The 24,364-nt window shown below is 49.0% G+C and overlaps 1 protein-coding gene across 1 annotated transcript in view; it reads right to left on the bottom strand.

Annotated features, from left to right (window-relative positions):
* TCF7L1 (transcription factor 7 like 1) overlaps positions 1-24,364 on the bottom strand; it is a 150,294-nt gene that overhangs the window by 13,124 nt on the left and 112,806 nt on the right. The window contains exon 4 of the mRNA XM_032410569.1: positions 6,704-6,787. Within this exon, the coding sequence (XP_032266460.1) occupies positions 6,704-6,787 (84 nt within the window). The remainder of the gene's footprint in view (positions 1-6,703; positions 6,788-24,364) is intronic.

Here is a 24,364-nt window from a genome sequence, read left to right on the forward strand (position 1 = left end):
TTGAATAAACACCTGAAGGAAGTGGGGGGCGGGGCCCGCGGACAGGTGGGGGAGGAGCATTTTGGCAGAAGGAATAGCAGCGTGGTGGCTGTGAGATGCTTGGCATGTCTGAGGAGCCACAAGGACGCCAGTGGACTGGAGCAGAGAAGAAAATGAGGACAGGAGGGTCTCTACTACTGTATTAAATGCTTTCTGAGCTCCTCATAGGTGGCAAGCCACAGAAGACGTAAAGACAAAGCCAGGCAATGGGTGAGAGAGAATGTTTAGGGAACTGGAATGTGTTTTGGGTCCTTCTAAGCAGGGCCATATTTTTGAGGTCCTTGCAAATAGGGTTGCACATAAAATTCTTGGGATAAATCTTTCCTTATCAAAACTCTCCCTGTCCCAGTGTTTGCCGGCATCGCAAATGGCAAAAGAAAACCCTGACGTTACCTTTACTTCTGTTTCTTTGACATTGGCCCTTTTTTTTCCTGCATAAATGCTTGTAGGAAAAAATGCTTAAACCCTCACAATTCAAATCGTTGTCGGGATGCCATAGGTGAATGCCAATTTTCATTTCCTTTCTAGAATTCAGGTGAACTCCTCCAATCTATAAATTCAAGTGTTTGTTTTTAAAGCCCAGTTTCACTTCTATTCATTGCCTTTTATCGTTTTCGTTGGCTTGGTCTCTTTGTCAAGAACACTATTTGTCGATTGGGTTTTTTAGTGCCTCTCTATCCATTGCCATCTTTTCTGTGAGGGTCATCAATGCGTGGATTGGACTTGTCACCATGTCCATTCTGCTCTACGGTAAGATTCATGAGCGGGAAGATAGGAGGAAGAATTCCCCAAAGCTAAATGCTCAGTAGCAGAACCTAACAAGGGGATGGAAGTAGGTAATCATCAAAGTTTGATGAAAAACAGGACACTTCCGTGGCTTCAAAGCCTCTCCCCACAGAGAGCACTTATTAGTTACAAGCGGAGAGAGAGCAAGGTCACAGTGGATACACATGGCAGACACCACCTTAACTGAATGATTGAAGCTGACATCCCCGCTATGGGGACGAATGGACACGACATCAGTGCAGTAGGGTTCTTGCCAAAACCACATGACCGGAGTCCAACCACGAGGAAACAAACAAACCCAAATGGAGGGATAGTCTACAAAATAGCTGCTCTGTGCGTCCCAAAAAATGTCAAAGTCGGGAAAGACAAAGGCTGAGGAACCCTGCTACAGCAAAGGAGACAAGGGACATGGCAAGTAAATGCCACATGTGATCTTGGATTGAGCTCTGGCCAGGGAGAAGCACATGGCCGTGATGGACACTATCAGGGACATTTGCCCAAATCTGAATATATATTGTGGGTTAGAGAGGAATATGAAATGTTCATGTCTTGATTTTGATAATTGTCCTGTGGTCATTCTAAGACAGTATCTTCATTCTTAGGAAATACATCCAAAGTATTCAAGGGTAAAGGGGTACAATGTCTCCAACTTACTCTCAAATTGTTTTTTTTTTTTTTTAAAGATTTTATTTATTTATTTGAGAGAGAGAGAATGAGAGAGAGCGAGTACATGAGAGGGGGGAGGGTCAGAGGGAGAAGCAGACTCCCTGCCGAGCAGGGAGCCCGATGCGGGACTCGATCCCAGGACTCCAGGATCATGACCTGAGCCGAAGGCAGTCGCTTAACCAACTGAGCCACCCAGGCGCCCCTCTCAAATTGTTTTTTTTTTTTTTAAATCCATACATATATGTGGATGTATACACACACACACATATATACGGGGGGGGGGGGGGGGCAAAGCATAGGGCAAAATTTCCGAATCTGGATAAAGAGCATATAGGAGTTCCTTGTATTATTCTTGTAATTTTTCTGCAAGTTTAAAAATTAGTCAAAATAAAAAGTTAATACTGTGTAGTAAGAATTGAAATCGGTATTGGAGGCAGACCAGAGCAGCAACAGACTATGGGATGAGTTTTGAAGTGCTTTGGGTCCACAGCAGGTGTACTGTTGAGAAGATGGAGAACCTATGTGCAATTTTAAAAGGGACATCTCAATAAATGTTTTAAATTGAGAACTGGCATGCTCAGCAAAGCCAGACTTCTCGGCTCAAAGGCAGAGCAGCAAGGCGGCCCTTCTTCAGAAGGAGGGTTTCCAGGCACTGGCCTGACAAGCGGACCTTGGACACGAGGCTCGGTAAGCTGTTTCTGAGAGTGGCCCGATGTTTAACGGCAAAACGGGGTGTTTACTATTTAAAGGAAGCATTTTGGTCATCTTCTAGAAAGCACCTTACAGGTGCATGCACAAACAGAAGAGAATGAAGTGCTGTATCACAAAACGTGTGTAGGTCTTTTTCTGGGCACTTTGGCATCTTCCCAAGTGTTCTACATAGCACAAGCCTTACCTTCATGGTTTCAAAAAAGACTTATAAAAAAAAAAAAAGGCCCATATGAGAAGAGGGAATGGAGCAAGAGAGAGAGAGAGGGGCCTATGGCTGTATCACCTTTCCCCTGATGAGTTATTCTTCCATTCATCCACAGGGTTCCGTTATCACCTACCCTGTGCTAGGCATTCTAACAGGCGCGGGGTAAACGAAGGTGAGCAGAGCAGACGTGATTCCTATCTTCGAGTTGGTTATGTTCTAGAAGTGCATCTATTTGTTTTGTGTGGCTGGGCACAGTACTCCAGGGAGAGAGGAGGGAAAGACGGGGGCCAGGCACATGGGGGCCGCAGCAAGGGGTCTGGATAACAGTCTACATGCAAGGAGATCACAGTGATCAGATATTACAAGTCGTTACATATAAAATATCACAGCTATTCCATTCTTAGAGCTTGTTTTTAAAGCATAAAATCCAAGTAGTAATAACACTTAACTCCATCCCCACCCTGGCCCGGTTACGGCTTGTTTATACACATTTCCTTGACAGGCAGCTTTGACATGACTCACTAAATCTCTGCCAAGTATGCAGGCTGTTTCCTTCATTTGCCCTTCTCTCAGGGCAAACCTCATCTTAAAATATTTTGCTTGTGATTCTAAATGAAACCTCCTAATTGAGTGTTTTCAAATTTCTAATAAAAACGCCAGTGTCCAGACCTCCATAACTACCTCCGGAAACCTCCAAGTCCTGCTTACAGCTCCAGCCTCGAGAAGCTAGCACCTAGTAAACTGGGATCGTCTCTAGCTCCTTCTTCCCGTTCGACTCTGATTTACAATTAGGGCAATGATTCTCCATTCTGCCCCTTAGAATCTCCCGGGGAGCTTAAAAAACTAAGATAACAATTCCACCCCAGACCTATTAAATCATAACCTTGGCAGAGTAGATGTGAGATTCTATAGGCTCATTATCTATTACCTTTTCGATCTGTCCACTTGAGCTGGCCCCTAATGCAGGCCCTCATCACCTCTCGGTCTGCTCATTAAACAGTACTTGGATCGCTCTTTCCTTGTCTTAAAAAGAGCAGCAGTGGTGGTGGTAGCGAGAGCAGTGAGCTGACCGTCACCGAGGGCTTACCTTGTGCCAGGCACAATTCTAAAATCATCACAACGCATGGGCTCATTTACACACAATTCTTGAGGTCAAGTCCTCTTCTGGTTCCCATTTTATAGACAAGGAAACCAAAGCAATGTGAGATGAAGTCACTTGGCTAAGGCTGCACCAATAGGAAGAGGCAGGGCTGGGGTTCAAGCCCACGGTGTTAATTAACACCCTCCGACACGTAGATGGTGCTCCCTGGCTGTGTCAGGCTTTGCTCCTACACACACGTATATCTCAGAATCGGAATGAGACGCTCCGACGTGAAAACTGAGAATGGAGGTCTTCTCCGTATCTGTAGCATTGCAAGGTAACGTTAAGGTCTCCCCCAATACATGTTTCTTAAGCTTTTGAGGTGTGTTTCGGCTTTTTTTTTTTTTTTTTAAGATTTTATTTATTTGAGAGAGAGAAAGAGAGAGCACGAGCAGAAGGGAGGGGCAGAGGAAGACAGAGAAGCAGACTCCCCGCTGAGCAGGGAGCCCGATGCAGGACTGGATCCCAGGACCTGAGATCATGACCTGAGCCGAAGGCAGATGCTTAACAACTAAGCCACCCAGGTGCCCCTGTGCTTTTTTTTTTTTTTTAAGATTTTAAGTAATCTCTACACCCAGTGTGGGGCTCGAACTTATGACCCCAAGATCAGGAGTCACATATTCCACTGACTGAGCCAGCCAGGTGCCCCTCTGTTTTTTTATATTAGAATACACAGTGTGATAATCCACAATTTACTAGAAAATGAGCCATTTTGTTATCTACAGTGCAATGTGTCAACTGTTCAAGCTTCTCCAGTCTGACAAAGTAAGGAGCCCCTGCTCCACCACCACGCTGAATTAGCGTCTGCGGAGAACATTCCTGTGATGGATGAATGTTTGCTTGGCTGTTGGAGCTACAGGCATGGAACCTTGTTGAGAGTTTAGGGATTTCATATATCTTTATGTCACTCACTAAGTGAGAATGGGTACCTTAATTCATTTAAGGAAAAGAGTCTAGAAAGAGAACGAAAGCTTAGGGCAAAGAACTGTTAGTATCTCTGAGTACAGGCGCCTGGTGGAGTGAAAGGAGGAGTCCAGGAAGCAGAGGGCTGTAAAAACTGACAGATGCCACCTGCGCTGAGCAACAGCAGGGGCACTGCTTGGACTCGGGCACGAGGTGGCAGTTGCCGAGCTGAGCCAGGCTGCAGGAGATCAGCAGAACAAAGGATGCGGTGGTGGAGGTGGGAGTCGGGCTCTCGTGGAAGAAGCCAGTGGTGAACACCCGCAAGGGAAATAAGATAATGCTCGCAGGAGGAGGAGGGCTGGGCACAGGGTTTTTATTTTATTTTTCAGAGATGGATGGCTCTGGGCAACTGAAAGGATGGGAAGCTCAATGAGTACCTGTGCTAGTTTGAAAGGGAACTCACTTCCTCTAAAAATAGATGGAGATTTTAGACAATGTGCAGAGACAGTATGTGGAGGGAGGAGTGGAGGGAGGGCCCTGCGTCTCGGGGTCCGCTGGAGTGGGCTGGGCGACGCCGCAGGATGGGTGGGGGATGAGCAAAGACTAGAAACTTGTAGAGAGACAGCTGTGCCAGGAGGGGATAGGCCAGGTTTGTGGCAGGGTGGATGTGGGGTGCCATGTCCGCCACCGCGACTGACCACTAGAGGGCACTGGGACCTTGCGTTCGGCCGTCCCAAATGGGACCCTGGGGGACCAGAGACACCACCCTGGCCTATTCCTGGGGCTGCTCAGGCCTTGGTGTGCGGCCACAGAGCCTCTCAGGGGCAGCCCGCACCACACAGCTCACTGTTCCCAACACAGTTGCTGGTCTCTCCTAGAGATGGTGGAAACAGCTCTCCCCACTTGTCTCCCCAGTGGACGGCAGGGACCATCACCTGAGAACTACACATGATGTACTTTATAAACCTGCAAGGGCTCTGCCTCTGTAAGCCGTTCGCACGATACCTGCAAATCATACGGGCTCACCGAGGCTTTATTTATCTTCTACTTACATCTTCTTTCTCCTCAACTAGACTCTAAGCTTTTAATGAAAAAGGGCTGTCAGGGTATCTTAAAATGTTCTGAATAAGATGAAATAATATGTCTGGGATTTACTTTAAAACAACCCAGTGTAGTATGAGGGGGAGTATGGGTAAAGGGCACAGGTGAAATTTTCCGTAACAATTTTTTATTTATTTTTTAAAAAGATTTTCATTTATTTATTTGACAGAGAGAGAGAGAGTGCACACAAGCGGGGGAGCGGTAGAGGGAGAGGGAGAGGGAGAAGTAGATGCCCCACTGAGCAGGGAGCCCGACATGGGGCTCAATCCCAGGACCCTGGGATCATGACCTGAGCCGAAGGCAGACGCTTAACAGACTGAGCCACCCAGGCGCCCCATAACAATGTTTTAAACAACACCATGTTTCCCCACGTCTCCTTGTCTGTCAAATGCGTAGGTCATGCCAGTGGGTTTCCTTCTAGCCGCACCCTCTATGATTCTGAGGCTCACTGTACAGTGCATAACACCAGTTAGCTTTCGGGGTTGTGTGGGTCTTAAGGCTAGGGATGCCCAAGCTCCTAAGAAAAAGTCCTGGAATGCAATATCCCAGGACCATCTCTTCTGGATGTCAGTCCCCTGCAAGCCCCGGAGAGGCGAGACCTGCTTGGACCCCACTGCTCCCCGCCTCACAGGACCATCCCGATCTTCCTTTGGGGCCCGAGTTGCCACGGGGCTTGGCACAAAGGCCTCCATGGCCCTGCTGGGGTTCTTGTTTGCACATGTTTTAATAAATTCTTTTCTATAAATCCTGTACGAAAGAGCCTCTTCAACTGTAATCACCTGCAGCTATGAGGAGAAGTGGCAAGGCAGAAGGAGCTCCAGCAGAGGGAAAGGACAGCACCGCTGCCCGGGTGGCCCGGGGGGAGGGGGTGGCGGGAAGGACCAGGGCTGCCAGGCAGGGCGGGGCCGGCATTTCTAATCCCACACCATCCATCCCAGGTGGTAGGTGCGCGTGTGCTGAGGTGGGAGGGGCGGAAGAGCACACAGGTAACCCTGCTCCACCCCTGACCGCTCAGCCTTCCACCTGAGGCACACACACTTGAAGCAGCACCTCCAGGCCCCATCAGCTTCGGGAAGGCGGAGGGGACGCAATGCCATGGGCTGAGGTGAGTGACAGTGTCCCTCCGGCACTTGAAGGGGAAACAGACTTACCAAGTGTGCTGGGGATGGTGACCTGGTGTCCTTGACTGTGGCGCTGGAGGGGACATCGAGGAGGGGCCACTTCATCTGCAGGTACTGCACAGGGGACAGAAAACACAAGGCAGCTGGTTAGAGGAGGTCTCGCGAGCACCCCCAAGTGAGCAGAGGAGGAGCTCTGCAGTTAGGGTACTGCTGGTTCACCGCACCTGCACGAGCTCCTCCCCGGTCGGCGTCCAAGCGATCATCTCCACGGAGAGCACGCGCTTATAGTCACCCCTACCACCACCAGCGCCCCCCCCCCGTCGTTTTGTGGGGGACACGCAAAACAGCACAACCAGCCAAAGTGTCCAAAGAACTGATCACTGAGGGTCAAGTTCTGCCTGCTCTAGTCATGGGACAAGCAGGGCTCATCAAGGGACCAAGGGCTCCCAGATGGTGATCTTGCCCCCTTCATCCCCATCGCTTATAGCATCACACACAATACTCCCTAGGACATGGCCTCCAGGAGTATCTGGGGAGTGAATGAATTAAAACCATCTGCCCGACACTCGAAGGGTCATGGGTAATATCTGTCCATACTCAACAATGCTGATTTAACTTTTAGCTATAGCGTTTCTTAACTCTGAGAAGATTATCTAGTACCTTACCTGTACTAATCCAAACCCAATAGTAAACCCTCTACACACACACACATGCTCACACACTTTCTTTAAACTAAAAGCCTCTCCTCAACCCTGGCACAGCAGTCTTTGGCGAGGGCCTGGAAGAGGATGAGTGGGGAGGAGGGGAGGGGCCCTGGGGTGAGCCCACCTGGGTTCCAGAGTCAAATGCTCATGGGTTCAGGGTCTCCCTCTGCCAGGCTGTGCAACCCTGGACAAGTGTCTTAACAACTCTGAGTCTCAGTTTCTTCATCTGTAAGGCAAGGCTAGGTCCATAATTTTGCCGGTTGTTAGGATTAGGGACAATGTCAAGTACAGAACACAACCCTTCCCACGTGGGAGACATGTGATAAACGGCAGCTATCATTTCCATAAGCAAAGCATTAGTCTTCGCCAGGGGCAAAAGCACACATGTTGTCTCGGTGTCAACACTGATACGGTGCTTCTGGGCAAGGGACCAGCTATGCAGCCTCTTCACAGAATTCTTGAGGTTACTTTGAAAGTTACACCTCCAATAAGAAATGCTGCCTCCAGGAAGAGTTTCACAGAGAGACAGAAATAAGTCTCTGAGTTTTCCCTTGCTCTGGTCATTCAACTCCAGGGAAAAAGAAATCGTGATTTGGCCTTGAGCTAAGTGCCCAGAATTGGAAAAGTAGGATGGGTGGTGCCCCTCTGCTCTTCATCACCCACAAACAAGGACTGAGAGGGCAGGGTCTGGGCTTTCAAAACAATGTCCACAGGCAAGGATAATAACCCTAGGACACATTTAAAGAGGGCCAGTGGGCCGCACAGATAGCAGGTAGATGGGCCAAGCAGGCCTGGCTGTGGGAGGCTTGGGAAGTGGGAACGAAAGAGGGGATTTAAGGGGCCCTATAAATAAGGACAGTCTCCACTCCAGGCCCTCTGGTACCTGCCCCTTCCTCCCTCCCTGCTGCCATACTGAGTATCATTCCGCCCCTGCGTTCTGCTGACCCTTCCCACCCCCACCCATTTCTTTCCCTACGCAGAGCCTATACTTTCTAGATGAACTAACTGGGATTTCAATGCCTTTGGCAAATTAAAAGGACTGGACAAATACTGGAATCATTAGTTAAAATTCATTTCCTCAGTGAATAACATTTGTGCCATGCGGGCAGTTTCCAAAGCATTTCCTTCCTTCCTTCCTTCCTTCCTTCCTTCCTTCCTTCTTTCCTTCCTCCCTCTCTCCCTCTTTCTTGTTTTTTTTTAAGATTTTATTTATTTATTTGAGAGAGAGCACACGTGCACACAAGTGGGGGTGGGGGGTGGTGAGGAGCAGAGGGAGAGGGAGAAGCAGACTCTCTGCTGAGTGGGAAGACCGTCATCGATCCCAGGACCCTGAGTTCATGACCTGAGCCTAAGGTAGATGCTTAACCGAATGAGCCACCCAGGCGCCCCTCAAAGCATTTTCACACACGTAAACTGGTTTCATCTTCACAACAACCCTGCTGTTGTAAGTAGAGGTGACTGTCCCAAATTTTCGGAGGCGCTAATGGAGGTAAACACAGGGTGAGTGATTAGCCCGACTTCATGAGGGGAGCTGCAGCTGAGGTCCCTTGACTTCAAACCCCACACTGTTCACTACAACGCGAGTCATAACACTTTCCATAGCATCACCTTCTTGAAACCCCACCCCTACCCCAGCCTGGATTTTTCTCTCTCCCTTTCTGTCTCACACAGGGCTGGCCACCTCAAAGCTGGATGAATATTTACACATCAATGTTCTCCCGTGGGGATGTTTCCCTAGCACTAACACCCTGAGCATTTCTGTTTATTTCCTGAAGGTGAGCTACAATCACAAATATCACGTGCTAAAGAGAAGTGTCCCAAATCCACCCCAACACGAAACACAGTAGAAGGGTTCCTGAAACCCACCAGCTCTACCAGCATCTGGTTTCCTAGCTGGAGTCCTAAAGGCACACACTGCACTCTTCATTCTTGTTGGCTTACCAGGGAGGTTCTTAGATCAAAGAGGAATCCCCCTGAATCCTAGTTCAGGAGAGAACATTATCAGCGACCTTTTCAGGCTGTGAGGCAGAGCAGGCTTGTGGGAGTCGAGCGCAGGGTTTCTCAACCACGGCACGACAGGCATTTGGGGCTGGATATGGTGGGAGCTGCCCTGTGCATGGCAGGATGTCGAGTAGCTTCCCTGGCCTCTACCTACTAAATGCCAGTAGCTCCCAGTCTCCTGCCCGTTTGCGATCATCAAAACCGTCGTCTCCAGCCTGCCGAATGTCTCCTGGAGCGGCCAAACTGTCCCTCAGGGAGAGTCCCTGCTCGAGTGGCTGAGGAGCTGGTACCTCATATACTAAGAGCTACATGAGGGTCTGCCTTCGAACTGGGGCTCTCAAGGTACAAACATGCATAGAGACACACACGCTTGGAGCAAGTGCTTTTAGTAAGAGCTACTGGTTTCGGTTGTCCATCACAGGCTTGGTGTCTTAGCTACCCACTGCCTGGAATGCCCATGGGTGGAAGAGACCACACTGTCCTCTTTGCTCTGCAGGGTTCCCTCTCACTCATTGGCTTTAACTGACGCCTGGAAGCTTCGAAGTGGGTGAAGATCTTTAGCCTTATCCACCACCGAAGTCTGGCCCCATAGAGATCGGTCAGACAGGTGGGGAGAGCGGTTCTGGGAACAGTGGACATCTGGCCCAGGACCCTTCCCTCTCCAGCCAATCTGGGGGGCGTAGGGGTGCAGGTGCGCAAGTAAGGATTCAGTCTGGGAACAGCGAAATGGAGGATTGTCCCTTCCCCCCATTCTAACTTGTTCTGCCTTTTTAAGATTTTGAAACAAGTGATGAAGGGGGGTGGGGGTAGGGGAAGACCTATAAAAAGGCATTGGAACCCGCTGTAGCTTAGCTATCAAATGCCTCTGGATTGCAGTTCTGAAGAACGGAGCATTGAATAGGGACAGCTGAGCTTCCCAGGACCATGACTTGGGGCAGCAGGGGCCAGCAGGGGCCAGCAGCACCCCTCTGCTCCTCTCCGCCTCAGCATGAGAGATGTGGAGCTGAGGCTGGTCAGGCCTAACCCAATGTCTAATGGCAATAAAACTCTGGCTGCACTTCTCATCCAGCCCCACAAATCACCCTGGGGCCAGTTATTGGTGGGAGCATGTCCTTAGGGATTGAGAGAGGTGTGGCCGAGCGTAGGTTCTCTGCATGGTAATGGCATGTGGGCAAATTAAAAATGCTGGTTTCTCCAAGCCCAGTCTAGGCTCCATCTGGCTGACCCCAACTGGCTCCTGCCCACTGTATCATGCTCAGGCTGCAGCAGAGTGAAACCACCTCCCTGCTGGGGATGCTCTCTGGAGTTTAGAACATGGAACCTGGCGGCATCGACGGAACCGATGACCAAGCAACAGCAACGGCTGTCACTCATGGGATGCTGTCTGTGGGACAAGTCTCTCTTCTGATACCCCAAAACAGGAAGAAAAAACCAGACCCAAATGGTGAGTAGAACCACTCTTGAGTTACATAGCTGCTCAATATGCCACTGTACGTCGTGACTCTGAGACAGAACAGAGACGCAGTTGCCCACTCTTACTGAATCTGGGAAACTCTTTCTGGGGGTTGGGGTTCCACAGAACACACTCGGGGAAACCGTGCTGCTGTGGTTCACAGTTAAGCAGACGGAGGCTGTGGTTTAGAACCCGTCTTGGCCTCATTAAGGAAGGATGGTTCTGTTCCTGGTTTTAAATCTTTTTCACTCTTGGGGCGCCTGGGTGGCTCAGATGGTTGGGCTCAGGTCGTGATCCCAGAGTCCTGGGATCGGGCCCCGCATCAGGCTCTTGGCTCGGCGGGGAGCCTGCTTCTTCCTCTCTGTCTGCCTCTCCCCCTGCTCATGCTCTCTCTTTCTGTCTGTATCTCTGTGTCTCAAATGAATAAATAAAATCTTAAAAAAAATAAAAATAAAAATAAATCATTTTCACTCGAATAGTCGTTGAATTCTCTCCGATCTACCAAGACGGTCATGTGGTTTCTCTTATTTGCCTCAGTTGTGATACGGATACACGGGGATAGATTTTTCTTACACGAAAGCGCCCTCGCATTCCCCAGGTAAACCCTATCTGGTCATGGTGGCTTGTTCGTTCTTGCACTGTATTGTGGAATGCTAACCACGAGTGTCTTAAGATTTTTACTTCTCCGTGCCTAAGTAAGAGCGAGCAAAAGTTTTCTTTTTTGTGCTATCTTTATCAAGGGTTGCTATCAGTGTTATTTTGGCTTTATGATTTATAAAGGGGGCTGCACCTCTTTTTCTTTATGCTCTGGGTCCCTTTCTCCTTCTTGGCCCCTCCTCAGTGCCCTCCTTAGGGTGAATACTTGGCCAGGTGGGCTATTTCCATTCGACTCGGGCCCAGGGAAGGGTCTCTCTGGAGGGTGCTCTCACTGGACAGCCAGAACCCCCTTTCCTGCAGGGAGGCGGAGGTTCGGTCCTACAGGATCCCTGCTTAGCTTGAAGACTGTGCAGCAGATTAATTGCAGCTGTGCCCTGGAATTTCCCCAACATACAAATCTTCATGATGTAAAACAGCTGGGAGGAAATCCCAGCATGCCCTGGACAGAGGCAGAACTGCCAATGAGCTACGGAGATTAACCCTCCACCTCCCAGAAGGCAGCGCCCCCCCCCCCCCATCTGCCCCGTTCCAAGCTTGCTGTGGTGCTGGTGTGGACAGGCCGCTACAGGACTCTGGGTAACGCCCACATTCTCCCCATTCACACGTTCTCACAGAAAACCCTTTAGGCAGGGCCCGGGCAAGAGAGGAAGCAAAGCTTCAGGTTACACAATCAACAGCAATGCTCCCAGAAGGAGTGCGCTACAGTTGGAAGCAAGGAAACCAGTCCTCTCCAAAGGCTTCCCAGGTGAGAACACCCCGCCCCACAGAACTTCCACTTCGTGGTGATCGCGATAAGCCTGCAGCAGAAAGAAGGGCCTTCCCTTGAGCTTTCCCCTCTCACGGTTTCTGTGTTTCCACAGCAGAAGCCTCCCAGTTTAGATGACCAGTCTTTCCTGCCTCTCTGGTCTCCAGTGATAAACAGACCCTCTGGGGCCCCAAAGCCAGGCCCCCCTGAATAGAGAAGAGGGCTTTCCCAGACCTCCCTCTTAGGAAACTGTGTGGTGCGTGTGGCCACCCAGGAAAGCAGGCTAGAAAGCCAAGCCCACAGGCAGACACACGGCTGTCCACCACACAGTGACAAGGACATTGTGCAAAACGCAGTAGTTTAATGTGAAGAATTGTATTATAAATGAAAAAAAATGTGAACCAATGATGAGTTTCTCTTTACTCTCCATTCTGCCACAGTTGGGGATGTAATTAATCATTCCTCATCAGGACTACTGCAATGGCTCCCCCAAATTCTGTTAAGAGTTTAGCTTCTAAAAACTAACTCATCAGGGGGCGCCTGGCTGGCTCAGACAGTAGAGTACGTGATCCTGCATCTCAGGGTCGTGAGTTTGAGTCCCACTTTGGGCATGGAGCCTACTTAAACACACAAAACACCAAAAAAAAAAAAAAAAAAAAAAATCCAACTAACTCATCAGATCTCTTCTTTGCTGAAAATCCTTTCCTGGTTGGCTGCCGGGGTCAAGGGATAGAGCCCCCAAAGTCCCCAGCAATCCGGGGCCAACCTATCCTCTTCCAGCTTCAACCCTCACAGCTCCCCTAAACCCTAACACTAAACTGCACTCAAGTTCCTACTAAACTCTGCCATTTGCGCGGCTGCTCCCCAGCTTGGAGGATCCTTTACTTGCAGGGAACTCTAACCCCTTCTTCAAAATCCTGTCCCAAGGTCACCTTCCCAGCTCCCCACAAAGAGCACTAGTAAAGCACTCTCACCTCTGTGCCTCAGCTGAGCTTGGTATTCCCATGACATTCTTCATGCTGTGTTGTTGTTATCCATTTGCAAATTCTGTCTACGCTTTGGACTATAAGCTCCTCAAGGGTCACGTCCACATCCCCAGTCCTTGCCCAGAAGCCAGCATTCACGATGTGTCCAGACCCTGTCCCATCTTGAGCTTAAGCCCTTATTCCACGTCTGTAACACTGGGTTGTCCAGTCTCTTTCTGAATCCTTTAGAGATGTGGAACGCACATAACAGAGCTCTTTCCACCCTTGAGTGATTGGTTCTCACGTTAATTGGCCTTCTTTTGCCAAGAATTTGGCTGTGACGCCCAACCCTGTCAGTTCCTGGAGGCCTGTTTAAGATCCTCTAACTTCTGTCAAAATGGACACAAGTTGATCTAAATTTGAAAGTCTACCGACATTGAGCAATGGGCTCATTAGTGGGGAGACAGAAACACTCTCCCAACTAAGAGCAAATGTTTCGTTTCAGGAAATCACTGAAGATAAAATGAAAGTATTTAGAACTGGTTTCCAAACATGATGGATTAGACGAAGTTCCAAGAGCAGAAGTATAAAAAGCAAAGTTTACACTCTTATCCCTTATTTTCTTTTCTAAAGAGGAGTAGCTTCTACCTTTGCTTCGTTCTGCAGCTGAACTAAAGCCCAAACACGGTCACCCTCTTCGTTTCACTCATTTGTAGAAGGTGGGGTTCCTTCTTAAGGTTTTGCTAATAGGTGGGTTGTTACAAATAAATCCAAAATGTCTTAATACAAGCTACTTTTTCATGTAATAAGACACACATAATTTTCCTTGGAAAAGTTATTTAGAACCACACTTCCGCAGTGTTTTTTTAAACCAACAAAATGACTTTTCTCTGAAGCACCTGTCACAGCATTTAGGTCAGCAAATATTTTTGGAGCCCCTCCCGTGCACTGGCAGCGGAGGGACTCTAAAGATATTTCATGACTGAAGAGTAAACTCAAAAATAAGAGTGGGTTGGTTAGGTTTCAGTTTTCCCATAAACACCTATTCCCTGCCCATTTCCTCAAATAATTCCCTTCTTTCCTGGAGGGCCTTAAACTATTCTCTTCCTCTTCCAACTCGGAGAATCTGGCAATTCCGCGTACCAGACTTGACCAAAGGTTAGTTTTTAAAAATTGGCTCCCCTCCGAGGCCGATTTCCAGTGGTGGAAGGACACAGTGTGGGAAGCGAGAGACCAGGATTCCAGGCTTGTTCTAACCTCTCTGGACTCGATCATGTCACCTTTATTTAAGACTTATTTATTTGAGAGAGGAGAGAGAGACAGACAGACAGACAGACAGACAGCGTGGGGGGCAGGGGCCAGAGGGAGAGAATCCTCAAGCAGACTCCCTAGAGCCTGACACAAGGCTCAATCCCACGACCTAAGTGAAAACCAAGAGTCAGACGCCCAACCGACTGAGCCACCCAGGCGCCCCTCGATCACTTCACCTTTAAAATGGGGGTATTTTACTTCAGTGGCCTGAAGGCAGGGACCTGGCCAGATGGTCTCCCCTGGAAGAAAAAAAATGGAATGTCTGTCTACACCACAGGGGGTTCCTGGGAGTGGAGATGTGTGGAGAGACTCAATAAACAGACTCAGGAGTCCTCGCTGGTCCCTGCTCACAAGCAGTGGACCTGAGGAGGCTACCTCACCTTTCAGAACCTCTGGTTTCTCACCTGTAATGTGGGAATAATAGCACCTACCACCTGGCAGAATTTTTTTATTGCATGCAGCATCCACTTGGGAAAGGACCAAGCAAAGGGCTGAGCACATGGAGAGCTCTTAGGAAATATGTGTGTGGTCCTTAAGATTTAAAGTTACTTCTGTTCAATGAGCCTCTCACCTGCACTTTACCCACCCAGGGCCAGGGAAGAGCTAAGTAACAGAGAGTTTGACCATCACTCTTCTCCGGGTGCTTCGTGCGCAGAGGTCCTGCTCAGGGCTGTGCTAGGACACGTGTGACAGCCAGCTCTCTGAGCAAACACACAGACACAAACCCCGCTTTGTAGCCTCTGCTGGTATCCGCGGCGCAAATATTCCCACCGGGGCTGATTCCAGGCCACCCGGTGGGTCCCTGCCGGCAGCGTTGGCAAGAGAGGCTAAGGGCTGGCTGGGCAGCAGCGGACGGGAGCTGCGGGGAGCTCTGGCCACGGACTCCTGGAAGCCTGACGTGCGGGGGCCTCGGCTGAAGCGGACCCGACGTCTTAATGCAGGAGCCGGGACCTCTGCCCCCAAAGGTTTTTCTTTCAAAAAGAGTCAAACTGCTTTTGGGTCCTCATTTCTGAAGCCCAGAACCACAGGCCTCCTCCGTGTAGGCAGCTTCTCACATTGCCTGTGATCTTGGGGTCTGCTGGGCCCGGGCAGTTTCTGTGCTCCCTGCCTGACATATAAGGTGACATACACAGCACAGAGCAGCTTCTTGGTACGAAGTGGCCTTGGACACCCGGCCCTCCTTCCCCTCAGCGGAACCCTGTCGGATCCTCTCTCCTGCCCCTTCTGCCTTGGGCCTTATCATGGTCATCTCTGCTGTACACGGGCAGCAGCCCTCCCTTCGGGGAAGATCACCCATCCCGGCCCCCATGGTGGGCTCAGACTTGGCCCGAAGAGCCTCTGCCCCTGCACAGCTTTGTGCCCTGTTCTCTGGCCTGCACGTATGCACCCCCATCTTGATGACCTAGCAACACAGCAGAGCTGAGTCATTCTGGGGAACGGCTCCATGGTGTCCGCTGTACAGAAATGCCATGATCTACGAACAGCCCAGATGCACAGACATCTAAATGCTTCCCGGTCTTTGCTGCAGCGAATGTCCCCAACACTCATTATTATGCTCACGTAGGAACACAGCTGTAGGACCCTTTCCCAGCTGGGAGGGGTACTGCTAGGTCAAAGGTACGTACATTTGGGTTTGGGGAAGTATTATCAAATTTCTCGGCCTACACTGCTACCAGGAACATATGAGAGAGCTTATAGCCTTGCCCACAGTATCATCAAACATACTGACCTTTGCCAAACTGACAGGTGAAAAACGGTAGCTCCTTCTAGTTCCAATGTGCATTTCTCTTGCTAAGTGAGGCTGGGAATTGTCATGTGTACAGGTAATGATTTGAAGGATAGACAAAAGATGTGTGTGGCCCAGAGGAAGTGGGGGTGAGGGGGGTGAGGGGGCGGGGAGAGCTCCCTCTCCGTGGCTCTTCATGAGTTACAACGCACCGTACTTATCACAGCAAGAGTAACAAGCAAAGCTATTAAAAATTAATCTTTGCTTAATCTTCCTTCCCCAGCCCCTGCCTTCAGTTTTCCCAACTGGAACGCTCAAAATCTGCCTTCATGTCTTGGCTTCCCCCACCTCCTGTTGGCCAACAAGTTCCACGGATTCTAGGCCTCTTTCTAGATTTTAGGGATTCAGGCCCTCCTCATTTTGTGGCAGGGCTACTGCAGAGCCCTTGGTCTGCTTCTGGTCTCCTGGCTCTGGTTCAGTTCTGCTCCAGGCTCTGTCTAGGAAGCGCTAGGAGGTAGCAAGCCGGGCTGAAGGGGGTGGTGGTGCACGTTACTTTGCCTCAGACTGACAAAATGTCCAGCGTCCACATCAAAGAAGAGGGTGCTAGATAGAGATGAAGGTATCCCAAATCCTGCCCCCTGGTGTCACCACTGCATCTGTCTCCCTCCCCATCTCCTCTAGTCCATCCGTCACTTGCCCCTAGAAGTACCTTTCTAAAATATAAAACTAAGCTATTTAAAGGTGGCAGGTGGCTTCCCATTCTTCCAGAACTGCCTACTTACAGAGCGGACCGAGATGCCGTGAAGGCTCTGCACAGAGCACTCCGTTAATGGGACATGGGCACCTTCTGCACAAGGAAACTGTTTCTGTGCATGATATGCCACAGGGGAGATTTTTTTTAAGCACTGAAATAACGAGAACGTAAGTCAGCAAATGACAGGCTCCCAGAAGATGAGTTATGGTGGGCAGGATTCTCACGGAAAAACTGGAAAACTTCTCGCAGGAGGTAGCAGGAGAGCTGGGTCACACAGGCAGGATACACTTCTGTAGTCATTTTACTTTTTAAAGCATTTTATATGAATTATCTCATTTCGTCTTATTGACCCCTAGATAAAGATAAGGCAGGTATTATCAACCTCATTTTAGAAAATGGGGAAAACTAGGGGCGCCTGGGTGGCTCAGTTGGTTGAGCATCTGCCTTCCGCTCAGGTCATGATCCCAGGGTCCTGGGATCGAGACCCACATCGGGCTCCCTGCTCAGCGGGGAGCCTGCTTCTCCCTCTGCCTCTCCCCCTGGCTTGTGTTGTCTCCCTCCCTCCCTCTCTCTCTGTCAAATAAATAAATAAAATCTTTTAAAAATAAAAATAAATAACAATGGGGGAAAACAAGTCTGCTGGAAGCCTCTGGATTTAGGGTTTCCCATGGTCATGAAGCACCAGGATACAGAGCTTTGGACTGTTACGGTATGACTCAAAGGGTGTAAGAGCATGCTTTTGGTCTTCGAGAAGCTTCAATCCCACCTTGGAATCTTGGGGTAGCAAATACAGAGCATGAAGGCTGCCACGCCCCCCTCTTGTGCCCTGGTGGACACTCAATCTTCAACCCAATACACCAGGCAGCCACCAGTTGATTAAAATTGATCTGGGAGGTGCAGTCTATTTATTCAGTCTGATTTATGCCTGAAGGTAGATAGAGATATTTTGGCTAGTAAGAAGGGAGGGTAGGACCAGGCCTCGGGAATATCTGTCTCTAGGCTGGCACAATGAGGAACTAAGTTTCCAGACAGAGGTGAAGGAGCCACAAAGAATGTGACTGGACAGCAAAAAGAATAATGACTTGCATGAAGCCCATTGACCAAGAAGAAGGCCTGGGAATTCTGCAGTTTACGGATTTTCCCCTGTGGGAGGAGAAGCTGGAAAGCATCCCAGGTATTGAGGAGAAAGGAAGCAGGATCTGTGTATAATCAATGGGAACAGGAAGTGCTTATCGTGGGTCAGTAACACACACACAACACAAAAGAACAGCCAGGCGGCCTGGAGCGGCCTCCCTCCAGAACCCTTTTCCAGCACTCCTGCAGCCAGCGCGGGCCAAAGCCAACCACTCCTGGGCACCGGGAAGTGGGAAATGTCTGAGGAGGTCCCTCCGCCGTTGCGCAGTTCTGGGGGAGCGCTCTGACCCCACAGGCCAGGGAGGATGCTAAGAAGAAGGCCACGCCAGCCACCCCGACACAGGGCCGTCACTCCTGATCAGGGAGCCTCCAGCATGGGCTCCTGTGTCCTAGCCTGGTGGGCATGCAGTGCATGGGCACACATGGCTCAGTCACCCACAGGGCACCACCAAATGATTCTGCATTGGTACTGAAGCGAGGGGACCGAAATTAGGATAGGACAGTGGAAGGGCTATAGGAAATGAACATTTATTGTGGGTACACCATATATCTACATAAAGATGGTTTATACACCTCATCACAGCACCAAACTCACATGACTCCTCCTCCTCACTTCCTGAGAGGGTGTTTGCACCTCCTTCTCAGTTCCCATCTCACATCTGCTAAATAACATCCATTTTTTAGTATTTAAACTATTCATTTTAATAGGCTTTAAAATATATATGCGTCGTAGATGTAAAAAAGGAAAACCGATTTCTTGGACCCTGCTGCTTTTAATGAAGCTCCATTTTTAAAACGTGGGGAAAAAGTGAGTCAACTCAAAGAAAAATCTTAGGTAAATAATGTAGGCGCTACGAGGCCAAGATGATGCATATAGTTACCAGCAGGGAAACACTGTTGTAGAATCACCTGTTTATGGCCATTCAGAGGCTACAGCAAATTATGGGTGAGGATATCCCTCGGAACTGGAAGAGGTTCTGCACACAAACCCAAAAGTCAACATGTTCCAAGACACACCGCTATCTTTTTCCCAAATGCTCCTCCCCCAGACCCACCATCGTCTAGTGCACTCCCAAGTGAAGACCTGAGAAATCTTTCCCTTCGCCTTCTCCCTCACACTCCGCTGGCTAGGAAGAAGGGAGTCACTAAGCCCTGTCCACCAGCTGCCACAGTATATTTTCTTCCATTTCTAACACCCCTGACCTTGCATTGGCTTCCTACCCACTCCCTGCATTGGCTCAGTCCCTCCTCCTGGTCATTCACATACTGCCCTGCCCCACTAACTTCCCGGCCCATAGCCAGACTCATGGATCCTGCATCACCTCCTCCTAAATATTTTGGGCACAGGAACCAAAACTTATTTGTGCCTTGGATCCTCAAAGCCCATGGCACAGCACATCATTTGTGAGAGGTTCTTGGTAACTACCACACTATGTTGTAGAGTTAACGAGGGATGCAAGGGCTTCTCTCTCCAAGTGTTGCTTCTCAGCCGGTTGCGGGGCGGGGGGTGGGGGGGTGGGGGGGGCACAATGTATTCAAAAGCCAAAGGCCATCACTGGCCTTGCTCCTGGGGTTGTTGCCAGAGCCCCTAATCTTGTTGGCCTAGGGTGAGAGCAGTGATAATCACAACCTTTTAGGAACACAATGGATGGAGCGAATGGCTGTCCATTCACTCTAGTCTACTGGCTAATAAAGACTCCGTTTACTTAATACAGTAAGACTGATGAAATCAAACATTCACGGCTATCGTATCTGCTTCCAACAGTTTTCATATTTTCCCCTATGGTGTATATGTTGATTATAAAACATAACCTGGTATTTCTTAGCTCTTCTGTAGTGGGGGCCACGGCAGTGGGACTGTGTTGCTCAGTGCTGCCATGGGCTATCGTATTTCTGAAATCATACTGTCTGATAGCAGTATCATTTCAGGCAAGCAGATACATAGGTGCAAGAGCCAAGGACAGCAAACTTTCTGCGTAGAAGGGTAAACAGATTCCTCTAAAGATAATATTTACCGATGAGTTAGCTTGTGCCAGGCACTGTCCCAAGCTATTTCCATGTATTATTTCATTTGACTCTCTCAGCCTTATAAGTTGATGCTATTTTCCCCACTGAACAGATGGAGAGACTAAGGTAGCAAGAGCTTAGGTAACCTGCCCAAGTCCTGTCTCATCCCCAAAACTACACTCTTAGTAACCCTCTCATTTACACTCGTGTTGGAAGAAAAAAAACAAAAAGCAAAACAAAACAAAACTACACCATGCCTCTAGCCCCATTGTGGCATTTGTCAGATGAGGGCGCTGGGGCCCCTGGAAGAGTTGGGATTAGGATAACCCAGGTTTGGGGGCTTGTATGGATCAGGTTATTTTTTGCAACCAACATATCAGCTATAGGGGAACATATAAAAGTAATTGGAAGGGGATAAAATATTACTCTAAGCAAATCAACATTATGAATGCCAACCAGCAGAAGTCATAACACCCAACAAAGGAACGATTGTATTAGTCCAGATTTCCCTGTTGGGGAGTGTGCTCGTAGCTCCACACTGCCCCCTGGTGGTTCCCATGCAAACACCGGAAGCAGGCGAGGCCAATGAGTAGGACGAATAAAGGCTCTGGATAGGGATACCTGCCATACTGAAAGCCACATCAGGGAAAGGCCTTGGAAAACCTAGTGGGACAGACAGAAAAGAGCCTTTGGCGCCAGGCACTTACCCAAACAGTCAAGGAAAATCTCTGGGTTCCACTTCCATTTGTGTGCAGAATTTGAGATAAAGAAGTGATGAACTCACTAAGGAGTTAAATCCTTTTAGTCTGTCAGATTGGCAAAGGCTTTTCTCCTTTTTAATTACCACGGGCATTTTTCAAACCTCGTTGGTGGGAGAGTAAATTAGTAAACCTTTCTTGTGCAATTGGGAGGCATGTATCAAGTCTTCCAAAGGCCTGCCACCCGTAGGAATGTATCCTAAGGAAATAATTAAGGATGTGAGCAAAATGTAGCTGTGAGAAAGCTCACCGAGGCGCTGTTTATCACAGCCGAAAGATATTAAGTACATTGTGTTGCAATGATGATATCTGAATTTATGAAGTAGGTGAGTATTTACAGACACGGAGAGGTGTTTACTACATACTGTTAAGTGAAAGAGCAGGATACAAAACATGTACAATCCCACTTTTTAAAAACATATCTTTATATATGTGTTGAAGAAAGATCTGGAAGGATATACACTAAAAGGTGAACTGAACTGATCTCTGAATGACAAAATTATGGGTTCCTTTTATTTTCCTCTTTTGACTAAACATGTATTGCTCTCCAAATGTAAGAACATATACATGCAATGTGTTTTTGGTTTTTTTTTTTTTTTGCGTAGAAATTTTAAAGACAGATAAAACTAATCAGAAAAAAACCCAACAGTGGAAGCCATACTCAAATCTCCAGTCCCACATTTCCAAACTTCTAAGTGCTATTTTCCCTTGAATGGTGTCCTGCCCCTGACAATTCTTTCTAGCCATCCCCATGAGGGCCTGAAAAAGGGTGATCTCAGCCACTTAGGAATCTCTGCCGGTCCCTGGACAAGATGTGCTGGGCCAGGGGTGCTTGACGGCCAGCAGCTGCACACGTTCTTCCTCAGCTGAGGAAGGGTCTGCTCTGCAGGCCCTGCGCTTTGGGCCTCTCTTCTTGCTCTTTCCCTTCCCTGAACACAGAAGGCGGCCCCAAAGGGGTAAGATGCGAGTGCCATTCTGCTCAGAGGGGAAGGGCTGGAGAGATAATCCAGTGTGCTGGAGAGCTGCCTGAAGGAGCTTTAAAAAACGGATTCCCGTCCCTTGTCCCCATTATGGTCTGACTGTTCTTGGGTAGGGCTGGAGCATCCCGTTTTTTTAAAAGCTCTTAAGGTGATGCTCTTGTGGGCTTTTCTCCAGATGCCAACACCACCACCCCCACCCCCACCCCCGCAGAACTTTCTGCAGTTCTACACACTGTTTGGGCTTCTCTTCCAAAGATGGCTTCCTTGGATCTGCAGCCCTGTCCCTTGTACACTCACTCTCCTTATCCCCCAGAGCAAGCATCCACCCGCCTACCCACTCAGCGGTTTTTAGTGCTACCGGATGCCAGGTACCCTGGTCTCACCCCTGCCTACATCCTTGCCCAGAATACTATCTTTATTACAGAGGAATGATTATGTGGATAAGGCTCAACGTGGAAGTTTCTAGTAAATACAGAGAATCCAAAACCTGAGAGCGGCCCTTGCTTGGGGGGCTTAGACGGGAAGTGCCTGCAGCCGTGATTCCTGCTGATGTTACTGGGCAAATTTGCTGTATTCCTTCAACATTCCGGATGGCGTCAGCACATTACATGCCTCGTTTCTGGATTGGGAGAGGGGCCGTGTCACATTCCCCAACCTCTCCAACCAAATCGAGGGCTTGGTCTTTAATGGAATTTCAAATATCCAAGGCTAGGCTAGTTGGGTTGGGGAAGGGGGTACATTTCAGTGCTCAGAAGCCCTCAAAACATTTCTCGAATCTCATGTCATCTCCCAAGTGACCTGGTAGCACACCAACTCTAGGCACAGCCAGTGCACGAAGCTGCTTACAGAACTTGACTTTCTCGCAGCTGTTTGGGGAGCAGGGCTGGGAGCTGGTCAGGCCTTGTTCAGGGCCCGCGTCTGATAACCCCACGATTGCACATCTCTGCCCCTTCCTTCCTGAGGCCCTGGTTCCTACACGCTGGCTCTGAAAAGCAAACGCTGAACTGGGTGACAACGACTCTCCCGTCCCAAGATCCATGATGCACACAGAGCCAGACTAGGTAAGTGTGGCTCATCCGAATGCTTTTTTCTAATTGGCCAAATTCTTTATTTGATCCACCTTGATTTCCTCTGTTGCATTCTTAAATATCCCACACTACTTAATAATTCCTCAGGCTCAGGCATACTCAGAGTCACTCAAACACATGCTAAATTAAACTCACAGTCATGGTTTGAGTGGGTCATTAATTTCTTTCTCCTCGATTTCTATTTGTCCTCCCAAAGAAGCAAAGCCAGTGCAGGTGGCCAGGGTCCCACCTCACCCTTAGAGTCTTTTTATAAAAACCAAAGACACCCACTTTTGCCCTTTTCACTCCTCCTGATGCCTTGGTCCAGTGTAATCCGGCTTCCATAACATTGACACTGTTATTGTTAAGGTTGCTGCTGGCCTCTTAACTACCAAATCCAATGTCATTTCTCAGGTCTCTTCCCTAACAAGCCCCGATCTTCTGGGAACCCCCCACCTCCGCTTTCTGCTAGTTTTTACACTCACCCCCTCCTACCGCTCTTCAGTGTCTTGGCCTACCCCTTCAAATGCTGGTGTTCTCAGTCCTCACTGTGTCCTCTTGCCCACCCCCGGGGCTGGTCAGCGGCCACATGGTAATCACACTCATCTCGTGGTTTGCCCCCAACCTTCTTCCTGAGCCCCTCACCCCTCATTTCCAGCTGCCTCCTCTACACCTTGCCACAGCAGGTCAATCTCACACATGCTCTCAAAACCCAGCACTGATCCAGTTTCCTCATATCCTATAAACCTGCGTTCTTTTGAAGTAAAGGGGAACATTTTTAACAATTACATGGGATGGGAAGGTTAATTTTTTTTTTTTTAAAGATTTTATTTATTTATTTGACAGAGAGACACAGCGAGAGAGGGAACACAAGCAGGGGGTGCGGGAGAGGGAGAAGCAGGCCTCCCTGCTGAGCAAGGAGCCGGATGCGGGGCTCGATCCCACGACCCCGGGATCATGACCTGAGCCAAAGGCAGACGCTTAACGACTGAGCAACCCAGGCGCCCTGGGAAGGTTAATTTTAAGTGTCAACTTGACTGGGACATTAAGTTCCCAGACATTTGCTCAACATTATTCTGGGTGTCTTGGGATAAGATTAACATTTAAATTGGTAGACTGAGGAGAGCAGATTGCCTTCTCTCAATTAGGAGGGCCCTGTCCAATCAGTTGAAGGCCTGAATAGAACAAAAAGGTAGACCCTCTCCTGAGTGAAATTCTTCCTGCCTGATGACCTGAAGTGGGACATGGGCTTTTTTTCTTTTTTTTAAGATTTTTTTTGTTTATTCATTTGAGAGAGAGAGAGCCTGAGTGCAAGTGAGAACACGAGCAGGGGGGAGGGTCAGAGGGAGAGGGAGCTGAGCAGGGAGCCCGAAGTGGGGCTCGATCCTAGGACCCTGGGATCATGGCCTAAGCTGAAGGCAGACTTAAC

The sequence above is a fragment of the Phoca vitulina genome, unplaced genomic scaffold, assembly GCF_004348235.1.
Source record: "Phoca vitulina isolate PV1807 unplaced genomic scaffold, GSC_HSeal_1.0 scaffold12, whole genome shotgun sequence".
Classification (NCBI taxonomy): Eukaryota; Metazoa; Chordata; class Mammalia; order Carnivora; family Phocidae; genus Phoca; species Phoca vitulina.